General features: G+C 42.0%; 1 protein-coding gene across 1 annotated transcript in view; it reads left to right on the forward strand.

Annotated features, from left to right (window-relative positions):
• Nucleotides 1-21,237, forward strand: part of adam19b (ADAM metallopeptidase domain 19b) — a 186,658-nt gene that overhangs the window by 24,706 nt on the left and 140,715 nt on the right. Inside the window, exons 2-3 of the mRNA XM_059989994.1 lie at nt 15,281-15,399; nt 18,984-19,054. Of these exons, the coding sequence (XP_059845977.1) occupies nt 15,281-15,399; nt 18,984-19,054 (190 nt within the window). The remainder of the gene's footprint in view (nt 1-15,280; nt 15,400-18,983; nt 19,055-21,237) is intronic.

Consider the following 21,237-nt stretch of genomic DNA (forward strand, 5'->3'; position numbering starts at 1 on the left):
GTGACTTCATCACAGACCCGTTCTTGCCTTTTGGAAAGGAAACCTGGAATGAGTCCAAAAACAGGGGCAAAATGCATGAGATTTCTGATAATAAATCCATTGAGGCTGTCAGGGAAACGTTTTACCCAGTAAATGGTTAGAAATCACTGCCTCAAGGAGTGGATGGGGAAAATCACATTCATGGATTTAAAAGGATAAAAAGGAACTGCTTGTAAGTAGGTGATAGGTAAAATGATAAGCACTATCTACTGAGCTGTAAATTCTTTAAGTTAATATAATATGTTCAAATTGATTACAAGGCATTAACTTGTGATTTGAATTACCTGTATTACGATAATCCCACAAAAATCTTGGAACTTCAAAGTGTAAAGATACTGCTTTTTACACTTTGTGCAATCTCTTCTCTTGAAAGTGGCAATACAAGCATATAGATTGGTAAAGAAGATGGAAGGAATGCTTCTCTTTCCTAGTTAGGTCATTGAGAATAAAGTGAGGAAGTCGTGTTGAAGCTGTGTAAAACTTCATACAGACTGCATGTGTTTTGTGCTGTTGTGGTTACCGTATTACAGGAAGTATTTGGAGGCACTGGGGAGCTTGGAAGAGAAGTTCACTGGGATATTAACTGGATTGGAGAGTATTAGCTATAAGGAGAAATTGGATACATTTGGAATACTTTCTCTGAGGGAAGTTTATAAAGTTAAGAAAGGCATAGATAGGGTAGATAGAGTCTTACCCCATGGATGAAATGTCAAAGATGAGAAGGTATAGGATTAATATTGGGGGGGGGGGGAGGAGGTGGAATTTAAATGAGATTCATGAGGCAAGTTCTTTTATATAGATTGTAAAAGACATCTCTGCCATGTGCTGCCAGGGGAGATGATAGAAGCAGAAAAGAAAGTAAAGTTTGAGAGACATTAGTCAGATATATGAGCACACAGGGATTGGAGGGATGTGGTGTGGACAAGGTGCAGGGGAGATGAGCTTGGTTTAACTCGGTTGGTGAAGGCATTGTGAGCCGGAGGGTCTGTTGCTGTGCAGTGCTATTCTGTGTTCTACTACAGCACCTTGATCATCCTCTTGAACACAATCTTATTTCAAACCATTTTTATCATCACCTCCTTCTGTCCAATTTGTCTAACTTTCCAGCCTGGAAACACTTGTCTCTCCTCATGTTAGGACATAAAAGGTTTTTTGCAGATGAAACTGCTAATTTTGAAATGCCTTTTTCTATAAATTCCTCAGTGCTGCTCCTTTTAGAAAGGTTATTTTGGCCAAAGTATAATGGGACCTGCTCTTTCTGTGTGCAAATTTAAGGAGGTGATGTAATGCTGAAAGTCTTAGAGGAACTGGCTGGTGTCCATAATACGCATTGCGTTTGTAAATTGGGAACAAATAATGAAGCCATTTGCCCTATACAGGCTCTGGGAGTCAGCAAACGCTATGTATCTCAAACCTCTATCCTTTCTTCTTGGTCCCAAAAGCTTTTCCTTCATGATATATATCCAAGATATTAATGTTCCAATTGTACAGAGTCTCAACTTTAAGATGATGATATCATCATCAATAAATGAGAGTTGGCTATTTTTTTCATTCAAGAGTGACAAGTGAAAATATATCCCTGCTTTGTAAAACACTCACAAGTTCGTTGAGCCGAACTGGAGAGGCTGAGAACAGCTTCTTCAGCAGTGAAATCCAGGTCCAAAGCGAATCGATGGGTGGCGTATTCTAGGCCTGGAGCAGCTTGGCCAGGTCCCAGTGTGAGATATAATCTGGTGTTTGGATAATCTAAATGTTGACACATATAGACTGGAAAGGCAGGGTGTAGAGAGTCAGATGAGGTTGGATCTCTCTGGATGCTGAGCTGATTTGGAGAGGTCGAGAACAGCTCCTGCAGTAGTGAAATCTAGGCCCAGAGTGATTCACCGGTGGTGGGGCCCAGGTTCTAGTGCGAGTTTCGGACAATTTAAATACCAGTACTGATGGTCATGGGGCTTCTCGCTCTGCAATGCTAAGGCTGTGAGGCTGCCCGAGCTTCTGTGCTTCGTGTCTGTGAACTTTGCGGCGACTTGCTCCGCTAATATGATGAACCAAATACCGAGGCTTCGGGCCTACTCTGGGGGTTTGGATCTAAGGAATCATTTTGGTTTGGAATTCTGTTGTTTTTGCTTGTCTGTTTTTATATAATTTGCTTTGTGTTTTTTTCTCTTTCTCTGTGGGAACTGGGGGACAATGGTCTTATTTTTCAATTGGATTCTTTTGGGTTCCTTGCTTTGTGACTGCCTGTAAAGAAACAAATCTCAAAGCTGTATAATTTGTACATTCTTTGGTAATAAATGCACTTTGAAACTTTTTTAAGTTCACATGCAAGCCGAGTTTTTAAGTGCCTGGCTTAGATTTCAGGGATGCTTATTGCATTGCCAAGCCCAGAGAATGTGGGCATGAGTTGACAAAATTCAAAGATTGGACCCTAAAAGGCTGTAGATTGATGGGAAGGAAATCACTGGATTTCATCAGCTAATGCTGTGTAGGTGATCAGCACTGACGTAATTGACCCACTGCTTCTCCGTCAAGGGTTGACCCACCTGATGACACTCTGATGCACCATCAATAACTCACACTGAGACGTAGGCGAGATATCGGCTTTTATTGACTGGAAGAAGGAACCAGGAGTGAGTGTCTATCATACAAGGTCTTGGAGACTGAGGCCGAGCTTCAGGCTGCAGGTCTCCTTTATACAGGGGCCTGTGGGAGGAGCCACAGGAGCAGTCAGCAGGGGCGTGTCCCGACAGGCACATAGTTCACCACACACTCATTGCAGCTGATTGTCAAATGCAAAACAAGGGCAGGATAATGAGGTTGATAGACAATCATCCAGGATCTGGGTGGATGGTAAAGCATTCTATTTTATTGATTATAGAACTGTACAACACAGGAACAGGCCCTTTGGCTAACAATATCTACACTGAATACAATGCTGAATTAAACTTAAACAAGAGAAAATCTGCCAATGCTGGAAATCCAAGCAGAATGCTGGAGGAACTCAGCAGGCCAGGCAGCATCTGTGAAAAAAAATGTACCGTTGACGTTTTGGGCCAAAACCCTTCAGCAGGACTAGAGGGGAAAAAAGATGAGTTGATTTAAAAGGTGGGGGGAAGGGAGGGAGAAACACAAGGTGATAGGTGAAACCAGGAGGGGGAGGTGTGAAGTAAAGAGCTAGGACATCAATTGGTGAAAGAGACACAGGGCTGGAGAAGGGGGAATATAGCAGGAGAGGACAGAGGCCATGGAAGAAAAAAAAAGGGGGGGGGGCACCAGAAGGAGGTGATAGGTAGGCAGAGAGAGGGAAAAGCAGATGGGAAAGGTGAAGGGGGAGGGCATTACCGGAAGTTCAAGAAATTGATATTCATGCCATCACATGGATGCTATCAGGCAGAATATAAGGTGTTGTTTCTCCAACCTGAGTGTGGCTTGATTGTGACAATAGAGGGAGCCATGGATAGACATATCGGAATGGCAAGTGGAATTACTTTGTAAAATGGGTCACCGCTGGGAGAACCTGCTTCTGGTGGATGAAGCATAGGTGCTCAGCAAAGTGGTTTCCTAACCTGTGTTGGGTCTTACCAATTATATGGGAGGTCACACCAGGAGAACTGGACACAGTATATGACCCCAATAGACTCATCAGTGAAGTGTCACCTCACCTGGAAGGACTGTTTTGAGGTCCTGAATGGTGGAGAGGGAGGAGGTGCAAGGATAAGTGCTAGGAGGGAGATCAGTGCTGATGGACAAATGGGCAAGGGAGTTGTGTACTTTCCCTTACCCGGGTGTTGTTTCCCTTACCTTGGTGTCGTATCACTTTCCCCGGTGTAATTTTCCTTTCCCAGGTGTTGTTTCTCTTACCTGCATTGTGTCCTTTTTATCCTGGTGACATTTCACTGACCCGGTATCGTTTTCCTTACTCCAATGCCGTCTCCCTTACCAGAATGTCATTTCCCTTTCCCAGATGTTGTGTCCCTTACCCCGGTGTTGTAACCTTTACCCCGGTGTTGTAGCCCTTACCCCAGTGACATTACCTTTTCCTGGTGTTGTCACTCTCCCCCAGTGTCATTTCCTTTTTCCCAGTGTTGTCTCCCTCCTCCTGGTGTCATTTCATTTTTCCCTGCGGCGGTAGGGGGAGGGAAAGATGTGCTTAGTGGTGGGATCCCGTTGCAGATGGCGGAAGTTGCGGAAAATTATATGCTGGACACAGAGGCTGGTGGGATGGTAGGTGAAGACAAAAGGAACCCTATCCCTAGTAGGTGGTGGTAGGATAGGGTGAGGACAGACGTGTATAAAATGAGAGATGCGTTTGAGGGCAGGATTGATGGGTTTACTTGGACAAGCATGTGTGTGGATCTTGGTTAGGAGGTAGAAACGGGAGGTGTGGGGTGTGGGAACAATGAGGTTGGTAGCAGTGGATGGGAGATCCCCAGAGCTAATAAGTTCAGTGATGGTGTGGGAGACAATGATCTGGTGTCCTTAGTGGGGTCCTGTTTGAGGGGTAAGTAAGAGGCTCATGTTATCTCTTTGCCTGCCCGTTGCCTCCCTTCTCCCCCTTTTTCTTTCTTCCAAGGCCTTCTGTCCGCTCCTATTATATTCCTCCTTCAACCCTCCCCCTCCTGGTTTCACCTATCACCTTGTGTTTCTCTCTCCCCTCCCCCACATTTTAAATCTACTCCTCATCTTTTTTTTTCTCCAATCCTGCTGAAGGATCTTGGCCCAAAACGTTGACTGTTCATAGATGCTGCCTGGTCTGCTGATTTGCTTCAGCATTTTGTGTGTGTTTCTGAATTAAACTCTATACCTTCATCCTGTATGTTGTGTTTGTTCTTAATAAAGACAAACAGCATGGGTAAAGTAACACCTTGCAGAATATTGGTAGCTTGGGTTAGCTGTTTTGAGTCTGGTTGATCATTGAGTTTGGCAGAATGTTTGCAGATGTTTTGGCTCCAATCGAGAAGCCATCATCAGTGCGCAAATGATAGCCAACTGTGCACTGATTGGAGCTTCTTGATTGAAGCTGAAACATCTGCAAATATTTTGCCAAGCTCGGAGATGAAGCAAACCCCCAAACTAACACATCTTCATTCGGAATGTCCAATAGCAGCTTCAGCCCGACACAAGTGAATGCGAACAGCTCACCCACATCTCTTCCGGTTCCAGGGTGACCAGTGGGATAAAACCAAAACTTTATCCCTTTCTCTTTAAATCAACATTCTCCATTTGATATTCCTACCCTGAGAAAAATATTCTGGCTGTCTGCTCTATCTATGCCTCTCATGAACTTTTACTCTTCTGTCAAGTCATCCCTCAGTCACTGACGCTCCAGAGAAAACAACCAGTTCTGTCCGGCCTGTCCCGCCTCTCCTTTCAGGCCATACCCCTTTAAAGGCTCAAAGAAAAGGTTCAAGGGTTCATTTATTATCAAAGTACGTTTGCAGTATACAACTCTGAGATTCCTCTTTGCCAGATAGCCATGAAACAAAGAAAACCACGGAAGAGTTCAAAGAAAAAAAATCAAACCCACCCACCCACCCACCCACACAAGAGGATGCTAGCACGATCATCATATCCCCAGATCACCCCTTCCCTGCTCAAAAACCCTAACAAAATGTGCCAAGTGGCAACAAGAACATCAACCCCCTTACACAAAAAAACTAACTCATTTTTATATATCTACAAAATGCACTGCATTTAGTCATCCTGGCTATTCCAACAGCATTTTCCATACCCACTCCCACAACAACAGTGATAGAAGAAAGCATAGCAACATCACCAATTGTGTATTCTCCTTCAAGCTGCAAACCATCCTGTCTTGGTACGTTTTTATTGTTGTTTTAATATTGCAGGAGTTTAAAGTGAGAAGACAACCATACTTCATGGAAGCAGCTTGTACCAACTTTACCAGGGCAATTAAAGATGGGCAATAAATGTTGGCCTTGCTAATCATGTCTAGATCCCAGAAATAAATGAATGAACAAATAAAAAAGGTCATGGTTTGTAATTTTGCCTAGAACATTGAAATACTTGCATCATCACCACCCTGAACAAACAAACAAACAAACGCACACTCACTCACTCACGATCTTGTCCTGTAATCGCAAAGCCATACCCGTACTGGTCTTGGGGAACAGTGTCCCAATTTCTCTATACCACACAATGAGGATAAATTATTTGTTGGAATGCAGACTCATAGATGTGGTGATAAGTTGATTATGCTGACAAGTCACATTTTCATCGTTAGTTCTAGTTGGTGATTTCACTGAGAGTGAAGAGTATAGAAAATGGTGAGAGAAGCCCAGATGGCTATGACATTGACTATCTTCCGTTACATAGGTTGCATATTTCCTCTTTCAGCTGGATCAGCCACCACTACCTGGAGTGGTCTGAGGGCTAATTTCAGGTTGGTAATTTTGAAAGCAAGGTTGGCCTTTTGGAGTTTTGAGAAAAGTTTGGTTGAATGATGAAAGTATACTCAGTGGCCACTTTAGTAGGTCACCAAATTACAGGAAGGATATTAATAAGATTGAAAGATTGCAGAGAAGGTTTACAAGGATGTTGCCGGGACTTGAGAAACTGAGTTACAGAGAAAGATTGAATAGGTTAGGACTTTATTCCCTGGAGCATAGAAGAATGAGGGGAGATTTGATAGAAGTGTATAAAATTATGATGGGTATAGATTGAGTGAATGCAAACAGGCTTTTTCCACTGAGGCTAGGGAAGAAGAAAAAAAACAGAGGACATGAGTTAAGGGTGAAGGGGGAAAAGCTTAAAGGAAACATGGGGGGGGCTTCTTCACACAGAGAGTGGTGGGAATGTGAAATGAGCTATCAGATGAAGTGGTAAATGCGGGCTCACTTCTAACATTTAAGAAAAACTTGGACAGGTACATGGATGAGAGGGGTATGGAGGGATATGGCCTAGGTGCAGGTCAGTGGGACTAGGCAGAAAAATGGTTCGGCACAGCCAAGAAGGGCCAAAAGGCTTGTTTCTGAGCTGTAATGTTCTATGGTTCTATCACACCACACAGCAACAAGAAAGAATGCCTGAAAACACAGAAGATTAAAAACCATAAGACTGGAAATAAATCTATCGTCCAATCCATAAACGCAGAATTTTGTAACATCCTCGACAACGTCAAAATACAGAAGTCCCACTAGAATGCAAAGGCCTATGTTCCAGCAACAGTGAGTGATAGACTTCCATGTAGACTCTTTCTCCAGCAGAGAGATCTGTTCCCAGCTGCAATCACAAGGCAGGAAGTCGGCAATGAACCCTTGTTTGTCTTCAGCAATTGCCTCAACGGTTCAATCTTCCTCAAGGCTTTAATTGGCAAAAAGGAGTCAATCATTGGCTCGCACTTCATCTCCAAGCTTCTTGGCCTCGAAGCCGCTTTGAGCTTGTGTTTGCTTCCTGGAGTCTTCTTGGAGACAGCTAAGTGCCAGATCACTCAGTGAATTTCTGAACTCTAAATTGCAGGCTCTAAAGGTTCTAGAAATGCATTTAAGGTGAAAGGCAGACATAAAAAATGAGTTTGCAGATGACACAAAGGTTGGTGGTGTTGTAGATAGTATAGAAGATTGTTGAAGATTGCAGAGAGACATTGATACGATGCAGAAGTGGGCTGAGAAGTGGCAGATGGAGTTCAACCTGGAGAAGTGTGAGGTGGTACACTTTGGAAGGACAAACTCCAAGGCAGAGTACAAAGTAAATGGCAGGATACTTGGTAGTGTGGAGGAGCAGAGGGATCTGGGGGTACATGTCCACAGATCCCTGAAAGTTGCCACACAGGTAGATAGGGTAGTTAAGAAAGCTTATGGGGTGTTAGCTTTCATAAGTCGAGGGATAGAGTTTAAGAGACGAGATGTAATGATGCAGCTCTATAAAACTCTGGTTGAGCCACGTTTGGAGTACTGTGTCCAGTTCTGGTTGCCTCACTATAGGAAGGATGTAGAAGCATTGGAAAGGGTACAGAGGAGATTTACCAGGATGCTGCCTGGTTTAGAGAGTATGGATTATGATCAGAGATTAAGGGAGCTAGGGCTTTACTCTTTGGAGAGAAGGAGGATGAGAGGAGACATGATAGAGGTGTACAAGGTATTGAGGAATAGACAGAGTGGACAGCCAGTGCCTCTTTCCCAGGGCACCACTGCTCAGTACAAGAGGACATGGCTTTAAGGTAAGGGGAGGGAAGTTCAAGGGGGATATTAGAGGAAGGTTTTTCACTCAGAGGGTGGTTGGTGCGTGGAATGCACTGCCTGAGTCAGTGGTGGAGGCAGATACACTGGTGAAGTTTAAGAGACTACTAGACAGGTATATGGAGGAATTTAAGTTGGGTGTTATATGGGAGGCAGGGTTTGAGGGTCAGCACAACCTTGTGGGCCGAAGGGCCTGTAATATGCTGTACTATTCTATGTTCTATGTTCTAAAAGAAGTGAAATAAACAGTTTGGTGGACTATTTGGAAGACATTGACCGAGGAAGCATTGTATAGTGGTGCCATCTTGTCCTGATATTGAACCTTTGATTATTTTCCCTCCTTCATTTCTGATTATTAATCCAGATTTGCTCATCATCAACAGCACCCTGTCGTTGTTTGCTTTTATTAGCTGCTGAACAATTTTGACAGGACTGTTGCCCCATTCATAAACATTAACGTCCATCCTTCCCCTTTACCTGTTAACCAGTTTCATTAGAACCACTATTGAAATGTGAGCCCCTATCTTTCATAATCCATCTGATAACATCTTATTTTGTTATTTCTGTGATAACTTCAATTGATTTTGTTCATAATGTAATTGCAATCAGAATCAATAATTTACTTAAAAAGTTACAGGTAGCCAAGCAAATAAACACACTATTGTGGTTTTTTATGGGTTTCAGAAGTGTCAGGGATGAATCAGTGACCCACATCGATTTGGTCAAAGCGATAACTGGGATGAAGATAGGGAACCCTGCAATCACTGTGTGTTGCTGAGTAAGGTTTGTCCCAAGTCCTAAATCCTTGCCCCAGTTTGCTCTCCAGATGCCTCTGGAGGTTATGCAAACAGTGTCAGCTTTTTAAGTGTCAATTTGTTGGTGACTGATGGGATTTGATGGCCTAACCAGTTGTTACACTTGGTAAATTTCTATAATGTCTAAGCTATTTCTGATTTATTTGTTTGCTCTTAATGAAGGCTTCCTTGTTGCTGTGTTGGAAGAAAGCCTGTACGGGCTGCTTATGAACAAGGAAAACCTCTGGGAAAGCTAAGGGTTAACCTTTAAAATTAACAAGTCTAATAGGTTGGTAACTCTCAATCTCAACCAGTTTAATCTCAAACTTGGTGTCATTGGATGCAGACTTGAGGTTTGAATCCATAGTCCATAGAACACTACAGCACAGTACAGGCCCTTCAGCCCTCCATGTTGTGCCGACCCATGTAATCCTTAAAAAAAAGTACTAAACCCACACTATCCCATAACCCTCCATTTTTCATTCATCCATGTGCCTGTCCCAGAGGCTCTTAAATACCCCTAATGTTTTAGCCTCCACCACCATCCCTGGCAAGTCATTCCAGACACTCACAATCCTCTGTGTAAAAAACTTACCCCTGATGTCTCTCCTAAACTTCCCTCCCTTAATTTTGTACACATGCCCTCTGGTGTTTGCTATTGGTGCCCTGGGAAACAGGTACTGACTACCCACCCTATCTATGCCTCTCATAATCTTGTAGACCTCTGTCAAGTTCCCTCTCATTCTTCTACGCTCCAAAGAGAAAAGTCCCAGCTCTGCTAACCTTGCTTCATATGACTTGTTCTGCAAACTAGGCAACATCCTGGTAAATCTCCTCTGCACCCTGTCCAGAGCTTCCACATCCTTCCATAATGAGGTCATCACAACACCTCTTCTGCCTCTGTTTCAGCTCATCAGCTGATGCCCTCACCTGTTCCATACTTACTGCCAATGACTTCCTTTCTGTTCTCCATAAACTTGAGCTCATCCAAATAATTGCTGCCCTGACTCAAACTTGCAATGTCCTTTTAATCCAATTAGCTCTGCTGGCTGACCAACACTGGTCCTGGTTAAGCAATATCTTGATATTGGTACAGTATTCTCTTCCTTGTTTATTTTAAATCCTGCATGGACATGGCCATCACTCTTTCTGTAATCTTTAATTCTACAACCATCTGTGACATCTATGCTCTTCTAATTTGGCTTCTTAAGCACTGTTAAATTTAATTACTTTCCCACTGGCAGTTGTACTTCCAGTTGTCAAGATTCTCGGTTCTGGAATGCCTTTCTTAAACCTCTCTGCCTCTTTTTAAACTATTTTCTAAAAGGAGGGAAAATTGAAAAAAAAAAGCTGAGGTACAAAGGGACTTGGGAGCCTTCATGTAGGATTTCCTAAAGGTTAATTTGTAGGTTGAGTCAGTGGTGAGGAAGGAAAATGTGATGGTAGTGTTAATTTCAAGTGGACTAGAATATAAAAGCAAGCATGTAATGTTGATGCTTTATAGAGCACTGGTGAGGCATCGCTTGGAATATTGTGAGTGGTTTTGGTCACCTTATCTAAGAAAGGATGTGCTCACATTCAAGAGGTTCCAAAGAAGGTTCACACAAATGATTCCAGGTTTGAATGGCTTGTCATATGAAGAGTGTTGGATGCCTCTGGGCCTGTTTTCACTAGAATTCAGAAGAATGAAGGTGACCTCATTGAAACCTATTGAATGCTGAAAGGCTTCGATAGAATAGATTAGAGAGGATGTTTCTTATGGTGGGGGTGTCTAAGACCAGAGGAATCAGCCTCAATAGAGGGGCATCGTTTTTGAACAGAGATGAGGAGGAGTTTCTTTAGCCTGGAGTGGCAAATTTGTGGAATTCATTCCCACAGTGACTGTGGAGGCCAAGACTCTGGGCATACTTAAGGCAGAAATTGATAGATTGTTGATTAGGAAGGTTAGGAAGGAATATAGAGAGAAGGTAGATTAGGGTTGAGAAGGAAATGGATCAGCCATGTTGAAATGGTAGAGCAGACTTGATAGGCCAAATGGCCTAATTCTGCTCTAATATTTTATAGCCTTATGGTCATTTATTTATTTTATTAAGTTCCTTAATACATTTGTCTTTCAATAAATCTTTTGGATACCAGTCTTAAGGTGTCCTCATGTGGTTTCTATTCAATTATTTCTGGTTGGTGGTTCTTGGGGGCAGCTTTGCTGCGTAACAGTTCCTGCATTGTATTGTTTTACACTGCAGCCACAGAATGGCAAAAAGCACAGTAACTGTGAAGTTATAAGCTCAAAGCTTTATGTAGGAACAATGCCTCCAAACTGCCTTAAAATATTAGGGGATTTTGCAAAAGTGAGGAAATAACCTGTTTTGGTGTTCTTGACTGTGCACTGAGCCAATACTCTCTGCCCAAAAACTTCTCACATCCTACACCATCTCTTAAAATAGATGAGATTAATTGCTATACGAGTTACTTGAGTGAAGGTGAGTCTTCAGCAGGTAAAGAAGTCACACCAACATGCCAAACTGCCATTTCCTCTATAAAATACTGTCAGCAATGGTGTTTTTTTAACAAATCTGTTTTTAAACATTTTCTACACAAAACCACAGGTTCCTGTTATTGGCAATACCAGGCATGTAATAATGAATTTTAAAACAGCGTTGACACGAGTTTGCAGTTGCTGGAGTCTAGAGCAACAAACAAGCTGTTGGGAAGCTCAGTGGGTTGAACAGCCTCTCTGATGGGAGGGGGGGGGGGTGGGGGTGTGGATGTTGACATCTTGTGTCCTTTGGCAGAGTGTTGACCCAAAATGTTGGCAGTTCATTCTCCCCCACAGATGCTTCTTCACTTGGATTCCTCAAGTAGATTATTTAATATTGTAGCAAAGCTGTGTACTCACTGAACCTCTGCTGAACAGAGGGGGATCACAGTGGTGTATGTTTCCTAACATCAGGGATGCTAGTTTGTAGTCAAGTATTCCTTCCATGATATCTGTTTTCTTGAACTTTAAGTAAACTCATTCATTGCATAATCATAGTGAACAAAGAATTGCTATCCATAGGTCTATAGATATGCAGAGATGTACAGCATGGCATCAGACCTTTTCAGCTCATCATAGCTACACTAACCATTTTACCTGTCTATACTAGTCCCACTTACCTTCATTTGATGTGTAGACTTCTGTGTAGTTGGTCATTCAAGTGTTTTTCTAAATGTTTTGGCAATGTACTGAGAGTAGCACAGAGACAGAATGGTATATGTTGTTGTTTGTATCTATTCCACTTCACGGTGCAGTGTAGATAGGCAGCTGCACTTAGAATAGGATGAACAAGAGAATCATTACCAGGGAAGTGGGCAGTTAGTTAAATCTGAGGGAAGTTGCATGATGTGGTGAATCTCTGGAATTCCTTCTGGTGAAGGGCAACTTGCTGGGATATATTGAATGTTAGGGCAGGCATGAGGGACCTGATATCCTACTCCTGCCCCTATTTTCCTGTATTCATTTGCCTTCACAGACATTCAAAGTCTTTTTCTCATATGATAATATTTTTCATAAAAATCAGCAAATATTTTTGCAAATTAAAGGACTAAAATACATAATTAAAAACAAATTAAGTTAAGTTTAATCCAAGCCCAGCTTGGATTGTTCAGGCAACTAATTTCCCAGTTCATTCTACTGGGATAGTTGTACTGACCCCTGTACGGGCTCACAGGGAGGTTTCCCAGTCTGAGATCTGGGAGGCTTGTGGATATTTATGTTGTCTATGGGGAGTCTACTTATTCGGTGCTAACACTCGGCTGAGGCTGATATTCCACAGCCTGGGGTTTAACTTGGAAACATGAATAGGTCATGGAATCAGCCCAAGAATCAGGGCAAAAAATCTACTCACTGTGAACATTAGAACAAAGCTTTTGACAGACAGTCAGACATACTTTATTGATCCTGAGGGAAATTGGGTTTCATTACAGCCGCACCAACCAAGAATAGTGAAGAAATATAGCAATATAAAACCATAAATAATTAAATAATAATAAGTTAATCATGGTTTTATATTGTTATATTTCTTCACTTTTGTAGTGGTTGATCTAAATTAGTTAGGTCTACCTGAGCTGAAGCTCTTAGTAAATGCAAAAGGAAGAAATGAAGACAAGATTGTTCTGATAAGACGTGATGAAGCAAGACCGGAGGAAGCGCATGTGTGACAGGAAACATCAGCACAGATTAGAGAGACAAACAGGCGCAATTTAGGTTCTCTGTAATTCCATGTATTACTCAGTACCCATCCACTCTCATTAACCCTCTGTTAACCAGAAGCACTAATAAAAGAGCAAAATACACATGAACACAAAAGGAGTCCCTGAACTTCAAAACATTAACAAGTGCCATGTTGCCTGTTCATAGATGTGTTGTCAAGGCAGGGATTCAATGACAGTCTGAACTGTTCAAACTCAGCATCATTATTGTCTAATTGCCCCACCCTAGAATATATTAATTTGCCTGCTAATCCTGTAGAATTTATTCATCACATTCAGCTTTCCTGTGACATCCTGATTTTCTCCCCTGGAGGAGCAGCGGCAGATAGAAAAGCCAATATTTCTAAACATTTGTGTATGGCTATGATTCAGAACACCATTGCACTACACGTTCCAACACAACCTCGAGCTCAATTCAATGCATGCCATTCTTCAAACTGGTAACTGCTTCAGAAAAGTTGACTGTGCAGATGCATTACCAAATATAAATGGCAAATTCAGATAATATCAAATATTTTAAAAAGCTGTATAATATTATAATAATCTCACACTCTAAAAAGGGCTATCTGGCAAAATTGCTCTATGTCAGGTTATACTCCAGATTAACCTACCCCCAGCCCATCTTTACCTCACTTTATTGACAAAACTTTCAAGGCCTTATTTGACAAAGGAACTTTAATAAAGGTGGGGATATTTGGGAGAGAGCTGTCAAGACAGTTAACTGGGACTTAAGACGGGACAAAATGTCAATTTTACTACAGCAGGGATGTTCCCCAGATTAAATATTCTCATGTCAAGTGTTCAGGTCTAGAGACGTTCTCCTTAAGCTATCTAATGTGCTTGCGAGGCCACACCTTGAGTAATATGTACAATTTTGGTCTCCATATTGTGTGAGGGATGTGCAAACACTGGAGAGAGAAATGTGACTAGATTCATTCCAGGTCTGAGCTATTAAGAAAGATTGAAAGAATTAAATCTTTTTAACCTAAGTAGACATAGAATGAGAGAAGACATGATAGAAGTATTCAAAATCATTAAGCACATAAGTAAATTGGATGCCAGTTGCTGCTTCAAAATTAATCCATCAATGACGACACAGGGCCGTAGGTGGAGACTGGTTAAAGGGTGATTTCAGACTAACATCAAGAAGCATTTCTTAACACAGCGAGTTATGGACACACGGAACAAGCTACCTAGTTAAGTAAGAGTAGTTCCTTAGAGACTTTCAAATTTAAGTGTGCTAGTTATTTCAACACACTATGGGAATAAGAATTTGGCAAACTTTGTTGGGCCGAATGGCCTGTTCTTTATTGATCCCGAGGGAAATTGGGTTTCATTACCACAGGGGCCTAAAAGGAGGCAGCTGAAGCATGGTGCCAGGGAAAGAGTGGGCACCCGAAGCATGGTGCCAGGGAAGAGGTAGGTATCTCAGGCATGGTGCCAGGGAAGAGTGGGCACCCAAAGCAAGGTGCCAGGGGAAGAGATAGGTACCTCAGGCATGGTGCCAGGGGAAGAGGTAGGTACCCAAAGCATGTTGCCAGGGGAAGAGGTAGAAGCAGATGTGCTAACAATGTTTAAGGTATGTTTCAATAGACACATGAACAGCAGGGAATAGAGGGGTATGGATCTTGAGCAGATTGGGATTATTTTGCATTAAGGTTGTTTTGCACAGGCAGTTGTGGGCAGAATGGCTTAATCCTGTGTTGTCTTGGTCTCCGTTCTGTGGAGTTGTAGGAAGTTCAGGCTAAAGTGGGATGGAGGTGGAGTGAGGAAGAACAGTGTCACTTACCAATTTATCTGGGTATATGCACAGAAACATCAATTACCCTGTCTGCATTTAACCACATTTGCTTTGTTAAAGTCGTAGAGATTATTGTCAGCAGTGCAATCACAATCAACACTGGGGCAAAAATTTAAGTCTGTAGAGTGAAACATTTGCTACAGATTCTTGGAATGTAACCTATCTGCCAATTTACATGTCCTTTTCTTGTTTCCCAGGGCGAGCCAGTAACCTGAAGCCAAAGATTCACATGTATGGCCACATCACCAAGTATGAAATAATGGTGCCCCAGTGGCTCAGCTCAGAACCTCTGGAAAGTGTTCTGTCTCACAACCAGGTACAGGAAGTTCACCTGATAACTATCCCATCATGTTAATTAGGCCAATCAACAAACCACTTGACAAATGTATTAGGCAAGTCCCACATAACCTGATTACTGAATGAAGTTTGTTAACTTGGTAACAGGGCAGTTATGCTGTGTTATATTAATAACCACTTGTATTGTTCTATTCTAATTATCAGTTGACAAATTCTAACACTAATCAGGAACAGGATATTTATTCAATACCCCAAGATGCAAATGGCAAGCCAGATGCTGCCTAGACCTAATAGTAATGTGTAACTTATTAATTTGTGATTGATGTGCTGATAAGGCAGCTTTATACCTTGTGATGACTCTGCAGGAAACCCTTGAGGACAGGTTACACAGCTGGTTCCTCTGTGCTAAGGTTCAATACTGAAGGCACCAAGCCAAAACAGAGGCACATGTGTCCACCCTGCCCAGAATCATGCGCTATGATTTTAGAGGGTCATAATACCTTCAAAATTTCTACCATGTGCTGAAAAGCACTTCATCTTTGCCGACCAACATTCTAACCTTGCCATTACTTTCTCCTGATAATTTCGTAATTCCGTGTTAGAGAACAGAAGTGTGCAGAGTGCCAGAAGATAATAGAGCTGCGGCCTGAGGGCTCTGGTGACCTCTGGTGCTGTCTGTGTGGAGTTTGCTTGCTCTCTCTGTGACAGTGTGGGTTTGCCCAGCTGCTCAGTTTTTCTCCTGCATCCCTAAGGCCTGTGGGTTGAAAGTTTAATTGGCTGGAATAAATGAATCTCTGTGTGTAGGTGAGTGGTAGAGTGGAGGTAGTTCGGGGGGGGGGGGGCTGCTGTGGGTTGGGGATTGTGGAGGCAATAAGACCATAAGATATAGGAGCAGAATTTGGCCATTTGGCCCTTGGTGTCATTGTGGCTGATCCAATTTTCCTCTCGGTCCCAATCTCCTGACTTCTCCCCATATCCCTTCATGCCCTGACCAATCAAGAATCTATCAACTTCTGCCTTAAATATACATAAAGACTTGACTTGCACAGCTGCCTGTGGCAATGAATTCCACAGATACACCACCATCTGGCTAAAGAAATTCCTCCTCATCTCTGTTCTAAAATGATGCCTTCTATTCTGCGGCTGTGCCCTCTGGCCCTAGACTCTCCCACCACAGGAAACCTCCTCTCCACATCCACTCTCTTAAGGCCTTTCACCATTCGATAGGTTTCAATGAGGTCACCCCTCATTCTTCTGAATTCCAATGAATACAGGCCCAGAGCCATCAAACACTCTTCATATGACAAGCCATTCAATCCTGGAATCATTTTCATGAACCGCCTTTGAACCCTCTCCAGTTTCAGCACATCCTTTAAGATAAGGGGCCCAAAATAGCTCACATTTCTCCAGATGAGCCTCACCAGTGCTTTTAAAAGTCTCAACATTACATCCTTACTTTGATATTCTAGTCCTCTAGGAATGAATGCTAACCTTGCACTTACCTTCCTCACCACAGACTCAATCTGCACATTAACCTTGGGGATTCCTTCACAAGGGCTTCCAAGTCCCTTTGTACCTCTGTTTTTTGTACTTCCTCTCCACTTAGGAAATAATCAACCCTTCCATTTACCAAGCAGTAATAAATCAAGGCAACTGGACTTGCTGTGTTGTTTGTATTGCCTTTCATTTCTTCTACCAAAATGAATGACCATACACTTCCCAACACTGTATTCCGCCTCCCATTTCTTTGCTCACTTTCCTAATCTGTCTAAGTCCTTCTGTAGCCTCTCTGCTTACTCAAAACTGCCCCTCCACCTATCTTCATATCGTATGCAAACTTTGTAACAAAGCCATCAATTTAATCATCCAAATCATTGCCATACAGTATAATGTAAAAAGAATCGGTCCCAACACAGACCCTTGTGGAACACTATTAGTCACTGGCAGCTAGTCAGAAAAGGCTCCCTTTATTCCTACTCTTTGCCTCCTGTCAATTGGACACTGCTTTATCAATGCTAGGATCTTTTCTGTAATACCATGTTAATAGCTTGTTGAGCAGCCTCACGTGTGGCACCTCGTCAAAGGCCTTCTGAAAATCAACTGATTCTCCTTTGTCTATCCTGCTTGTTAATTCTTCAAAGGTTTCCAACATATTTGTCAGGTAATATTTTTCCTTGAGGAACCATGCCTATTTTATCATGAGCCTCAAAGTACTCTGAAAACTTAATAATCGACTCCAAGATCTTCCCAACCACTGAGGCCAGACTAACAGGCTGCTAGTTTCCTTTCTTCTGCCTCTCTCCCTTGGAATTGGAAGAGGCATCCAGTGTATTCAGCAAGTAAATGAAAATCAAATAAATGGTAGATCAGGAGTTTCCAACCTGGGGTCCATGGACCCATTTGTTAAAGATGGGGGTCTATAGCATGAACAAGGTTGGGAACCCTGCTGTAGATGCTGGAAATCTAAAATGAAAACAAAAAATGCATTTTCTGTTTCTAATTTGCATTTTTGCATTTCTTTTAATTTACCAGAAGTGTTAATTAGATTGTAAAAAAATTTAATTCATGCCAGAAGGCCACGTATACAGAGCTTATAATTGAGGTCAATATTAAAGTAGTATCTTTCTGGATAAGACATTTAATTGAAATTGCTTGGAATTGGTGGGTTGTCTTTGATGGAAGGTTGGGGAGAGCCGGGTTGTGCTCACTAGAGATTGAAAGAATGAGAAGGGTTTGATTGAAAGATAAAATCCTGAGGGATCTTGACAGGGTGGATGTGGTGAAGATGGGAGAATATAGACGTAGCTGTCACTCTTTAAAAATATGGGTCCCCGAATTAAGGTATAATGGAAGCAATCACTTTCTCAGAGGGCGGTAAGTTTTAGTACTCCTTTCCTCCAAGGGAAAGCAATCTTTGTATATTTTAATACAAATATATCTCGATTTTTAATAAGGAGGTGAACATCTTGGGGTTGAGGTCACAGCTAAATCAATCACAATCATATTAAACAGCAAGCAACCAAGTGGTCTGCAGCTGTATCTAATTTGTACATGTGCATGAGAACATGTGTACTCATTGGATGGAATAAAAATATACCCCAGCACTCTTTGGAGGTAAGGAGGGACTTGTCTCTGTTGTCAAGACAAATATCCAAATCTATACCTGCTCTCTCGGTCATTCTACTACTTGTGGGATCTTGCTGTGCACATTTCAGCCACTACTTTTCTCCATCCCAGGACAGTGACCATGGAGAATTTGGCCATGGTTTGCTACAGAATGTGCACTGCTGTGGATATAAATGCAAGTTTTTTTCCAACTGTTTTATTTTCGGTGAGCCTGTTCTCATATTGACATGATTGTCACTTTGCCTAGTGTGCAACCGAAAGAGTGGGTCACGTTTGCAAAATTGTGCCTGAAGACGGACATTTAATAGATGCAGATAAGGGTCTCCTGGCCTGGAAAAGCTACCAATATTTAGGGGCTGGAAATTGGTGCAATGGAGACCAGTTACTTCAAATGACTTAATCTACAACTCAATAAATTACATCTGGGGTGTTTTTCTCTTTCATTCCTCTCTCCACCCTCCCTTCCCATGCACACAGCATCCGACATGGGCAGAGATCCGGGTCACCGCTGAAGGAAGAGACCATGTTTTACAGATCCAGAAAAATGAGTAAGTACAGCATGTAATGTAGGAAGAGAGAGCATTGCGGAATGAGAAGCATGTTGATATTGGTTACAGGATACAAATGATATATTGAATGAAGTGTAAAATAAATATGATATACTGTATGATATGCTGGGCTCTCAGCAACCAGTGCTGAGTGTAGGATTCAGTAACGGTCAAGATTGAAGATAAGAAAAAAAAATTCTCTTCATGCTGAACACTGAACAACAGAAATGAAATATGAAATGGAAAAGATTTAGATTACAGAATACGAGTTGCCATTGGTTATGGTAGAGTTTGTGTAACTTGATTCAAGCAGTTTATTATGGGAGTAACTTGAATCATAGATATATACAGGAGGATACCATACCCCTCCAAATTACTTTCTCACCTGTGCCAGCTATTCAATTCCTTTACGGTTTCACAGATTGATTTTGCTTCCTTCACCATTGAGTGAATTCTAGACATAACTACGGCACATGTGAGGGGTAAATGTTTTTCTCACTTCGTACATACCTTCTGCCCAATGTTTTAAACTTGTGACCCTTGTTCTTGAAACAACTACTAACAGGAATAGCTTCCTTCTATTAACTATGTCAAAGCCTATCACAATTTTGTACATGCACCTTTATCCATTCTCCTCTCAATCTTCCTTGCTTCCAGCAACTCCAGCCTCCCATTCAAAATCTTGTAGTTGAAACCTTCTTCCCAGGAACCATTCTTTCCTGGACCCTTGCCAAGAACTTCCTTTGTAATGACCAAAATCGGTTGCAATCCTAAACTTGTAATCAGATATCTTCCTAGTGATTGTGCTCTAATACTTTTATTGCTGAACCTCATTTAGCATGCCCTGCCTCTTTCTGGGATTAATGCACACTACCATCCTGAAGTCTCTCATTTTGCACAGCCTTTGGAATTATACCTCCTAGTCTATGATGTCTCTCTTTGTACACCCCACCCTTTCCTGTATTTGTACTTCAGCCAATTCACTCAGCCTATCTTTGCCTTCTTGAAGTCTCACTGGTTATCAGGATTTGTCAACTGCAGATTTAGAAAATGTATTGTGCATACCTACTTATAAACATTAAATGGAGCTAGGACCGTGTTGTGACCAGTGAAGGCCCACACACATCTGTGTTGGGATTAAATCTATTTATAATATTTATTTGTATTACACAATGGAATTCAAAACCACCACATTTGCAACAGTCATTGGCTACACTATAATCAGAGAAAGAGGATATATCAATCACAGAATACAGTATTAGTAGAACTGTGATATTTTTGGCCAGCTGAGCCAATAACTAGACCTGCAAAACAATTCTTACTTAATTCCTTACCACAGAAAAGATGATATTATGGTATAGTATACTGTATAATTCAGCTACTATATAGACAGACACACATAGTAAAATTTAAATCACCTCATTCAGGTCTACAGATTTAATCACTGCAGAGGATTTCTTAGTCTCAATGGATATCTTTCCAAATCACTCTGCTTGGCGGGTGAGACTTGTAGCTGTGAAATCTTGGAAAAATTAGAGGTGTATAAGATGATGGGAGGTATTGATCACGTAGATAGTCAAAGGGCTTTTCCCAGGACTGAAATGGCTGCCACAAGAGGGCATAGGTTTAAGGTGCTTGGGTGCTGGTACAGAGGAGATGTCAAGGGTAAGTTTTTTTTGCTCAGAGTGGTGAGTGCGTGGAATGGGCTGCTGGCAACGGTGGTGGAAGTGGATACGATAGCGTCTTTTAAGAGACTTTTGGATAGGTACATGGAGCTTAGAAAATTAGAGGGCTATGGGTAACCCTAGTACTTTCTAAGGTAGGGACATGTTCGACACAACTTTGTGGGCTGAAGGGCCTGTATTGTGCTGTAGGTTTTCTATGTTTTTAAGTGATCTGAGATCACTAGGGGCTTCCATGGTGGCTGTTGTAGGAATTGACTTGGGACTGCAGACAGTGGTTCTGACAAGCTCTGGACAACTTTCTACTGGACATGTTGGCATCCTGAACAGTGCATGGCAAGCTGCTTGATCTGCTGATCTTTCCCCGGGCACCAGACAACGCATGGAGCCAACACTTTCATTTGATTATTCCCAGACGACCAAAGTGTAATTAAGCACCTCTGACACTTCAGCTGTCAGCTTAGAGGATTCAACAACTTTCAATCCGCACTGGTGAACTTG

Source organism: Hypanus sabinus, chromosome 15 (assembly GCF_030144855.1).
Source record: "Hypanus sabinus isolate sHypSab1 chromosome 15, sHypSab1.hap1, whole genome shotgun sequence".
Classification (NCBI taxonomy): Eukaryota; Metazoa; Chordata; class Chondrichthyes; order Myliobatiformes; family Dasyatidae; genus Hypanus; species Hypanus sabinus.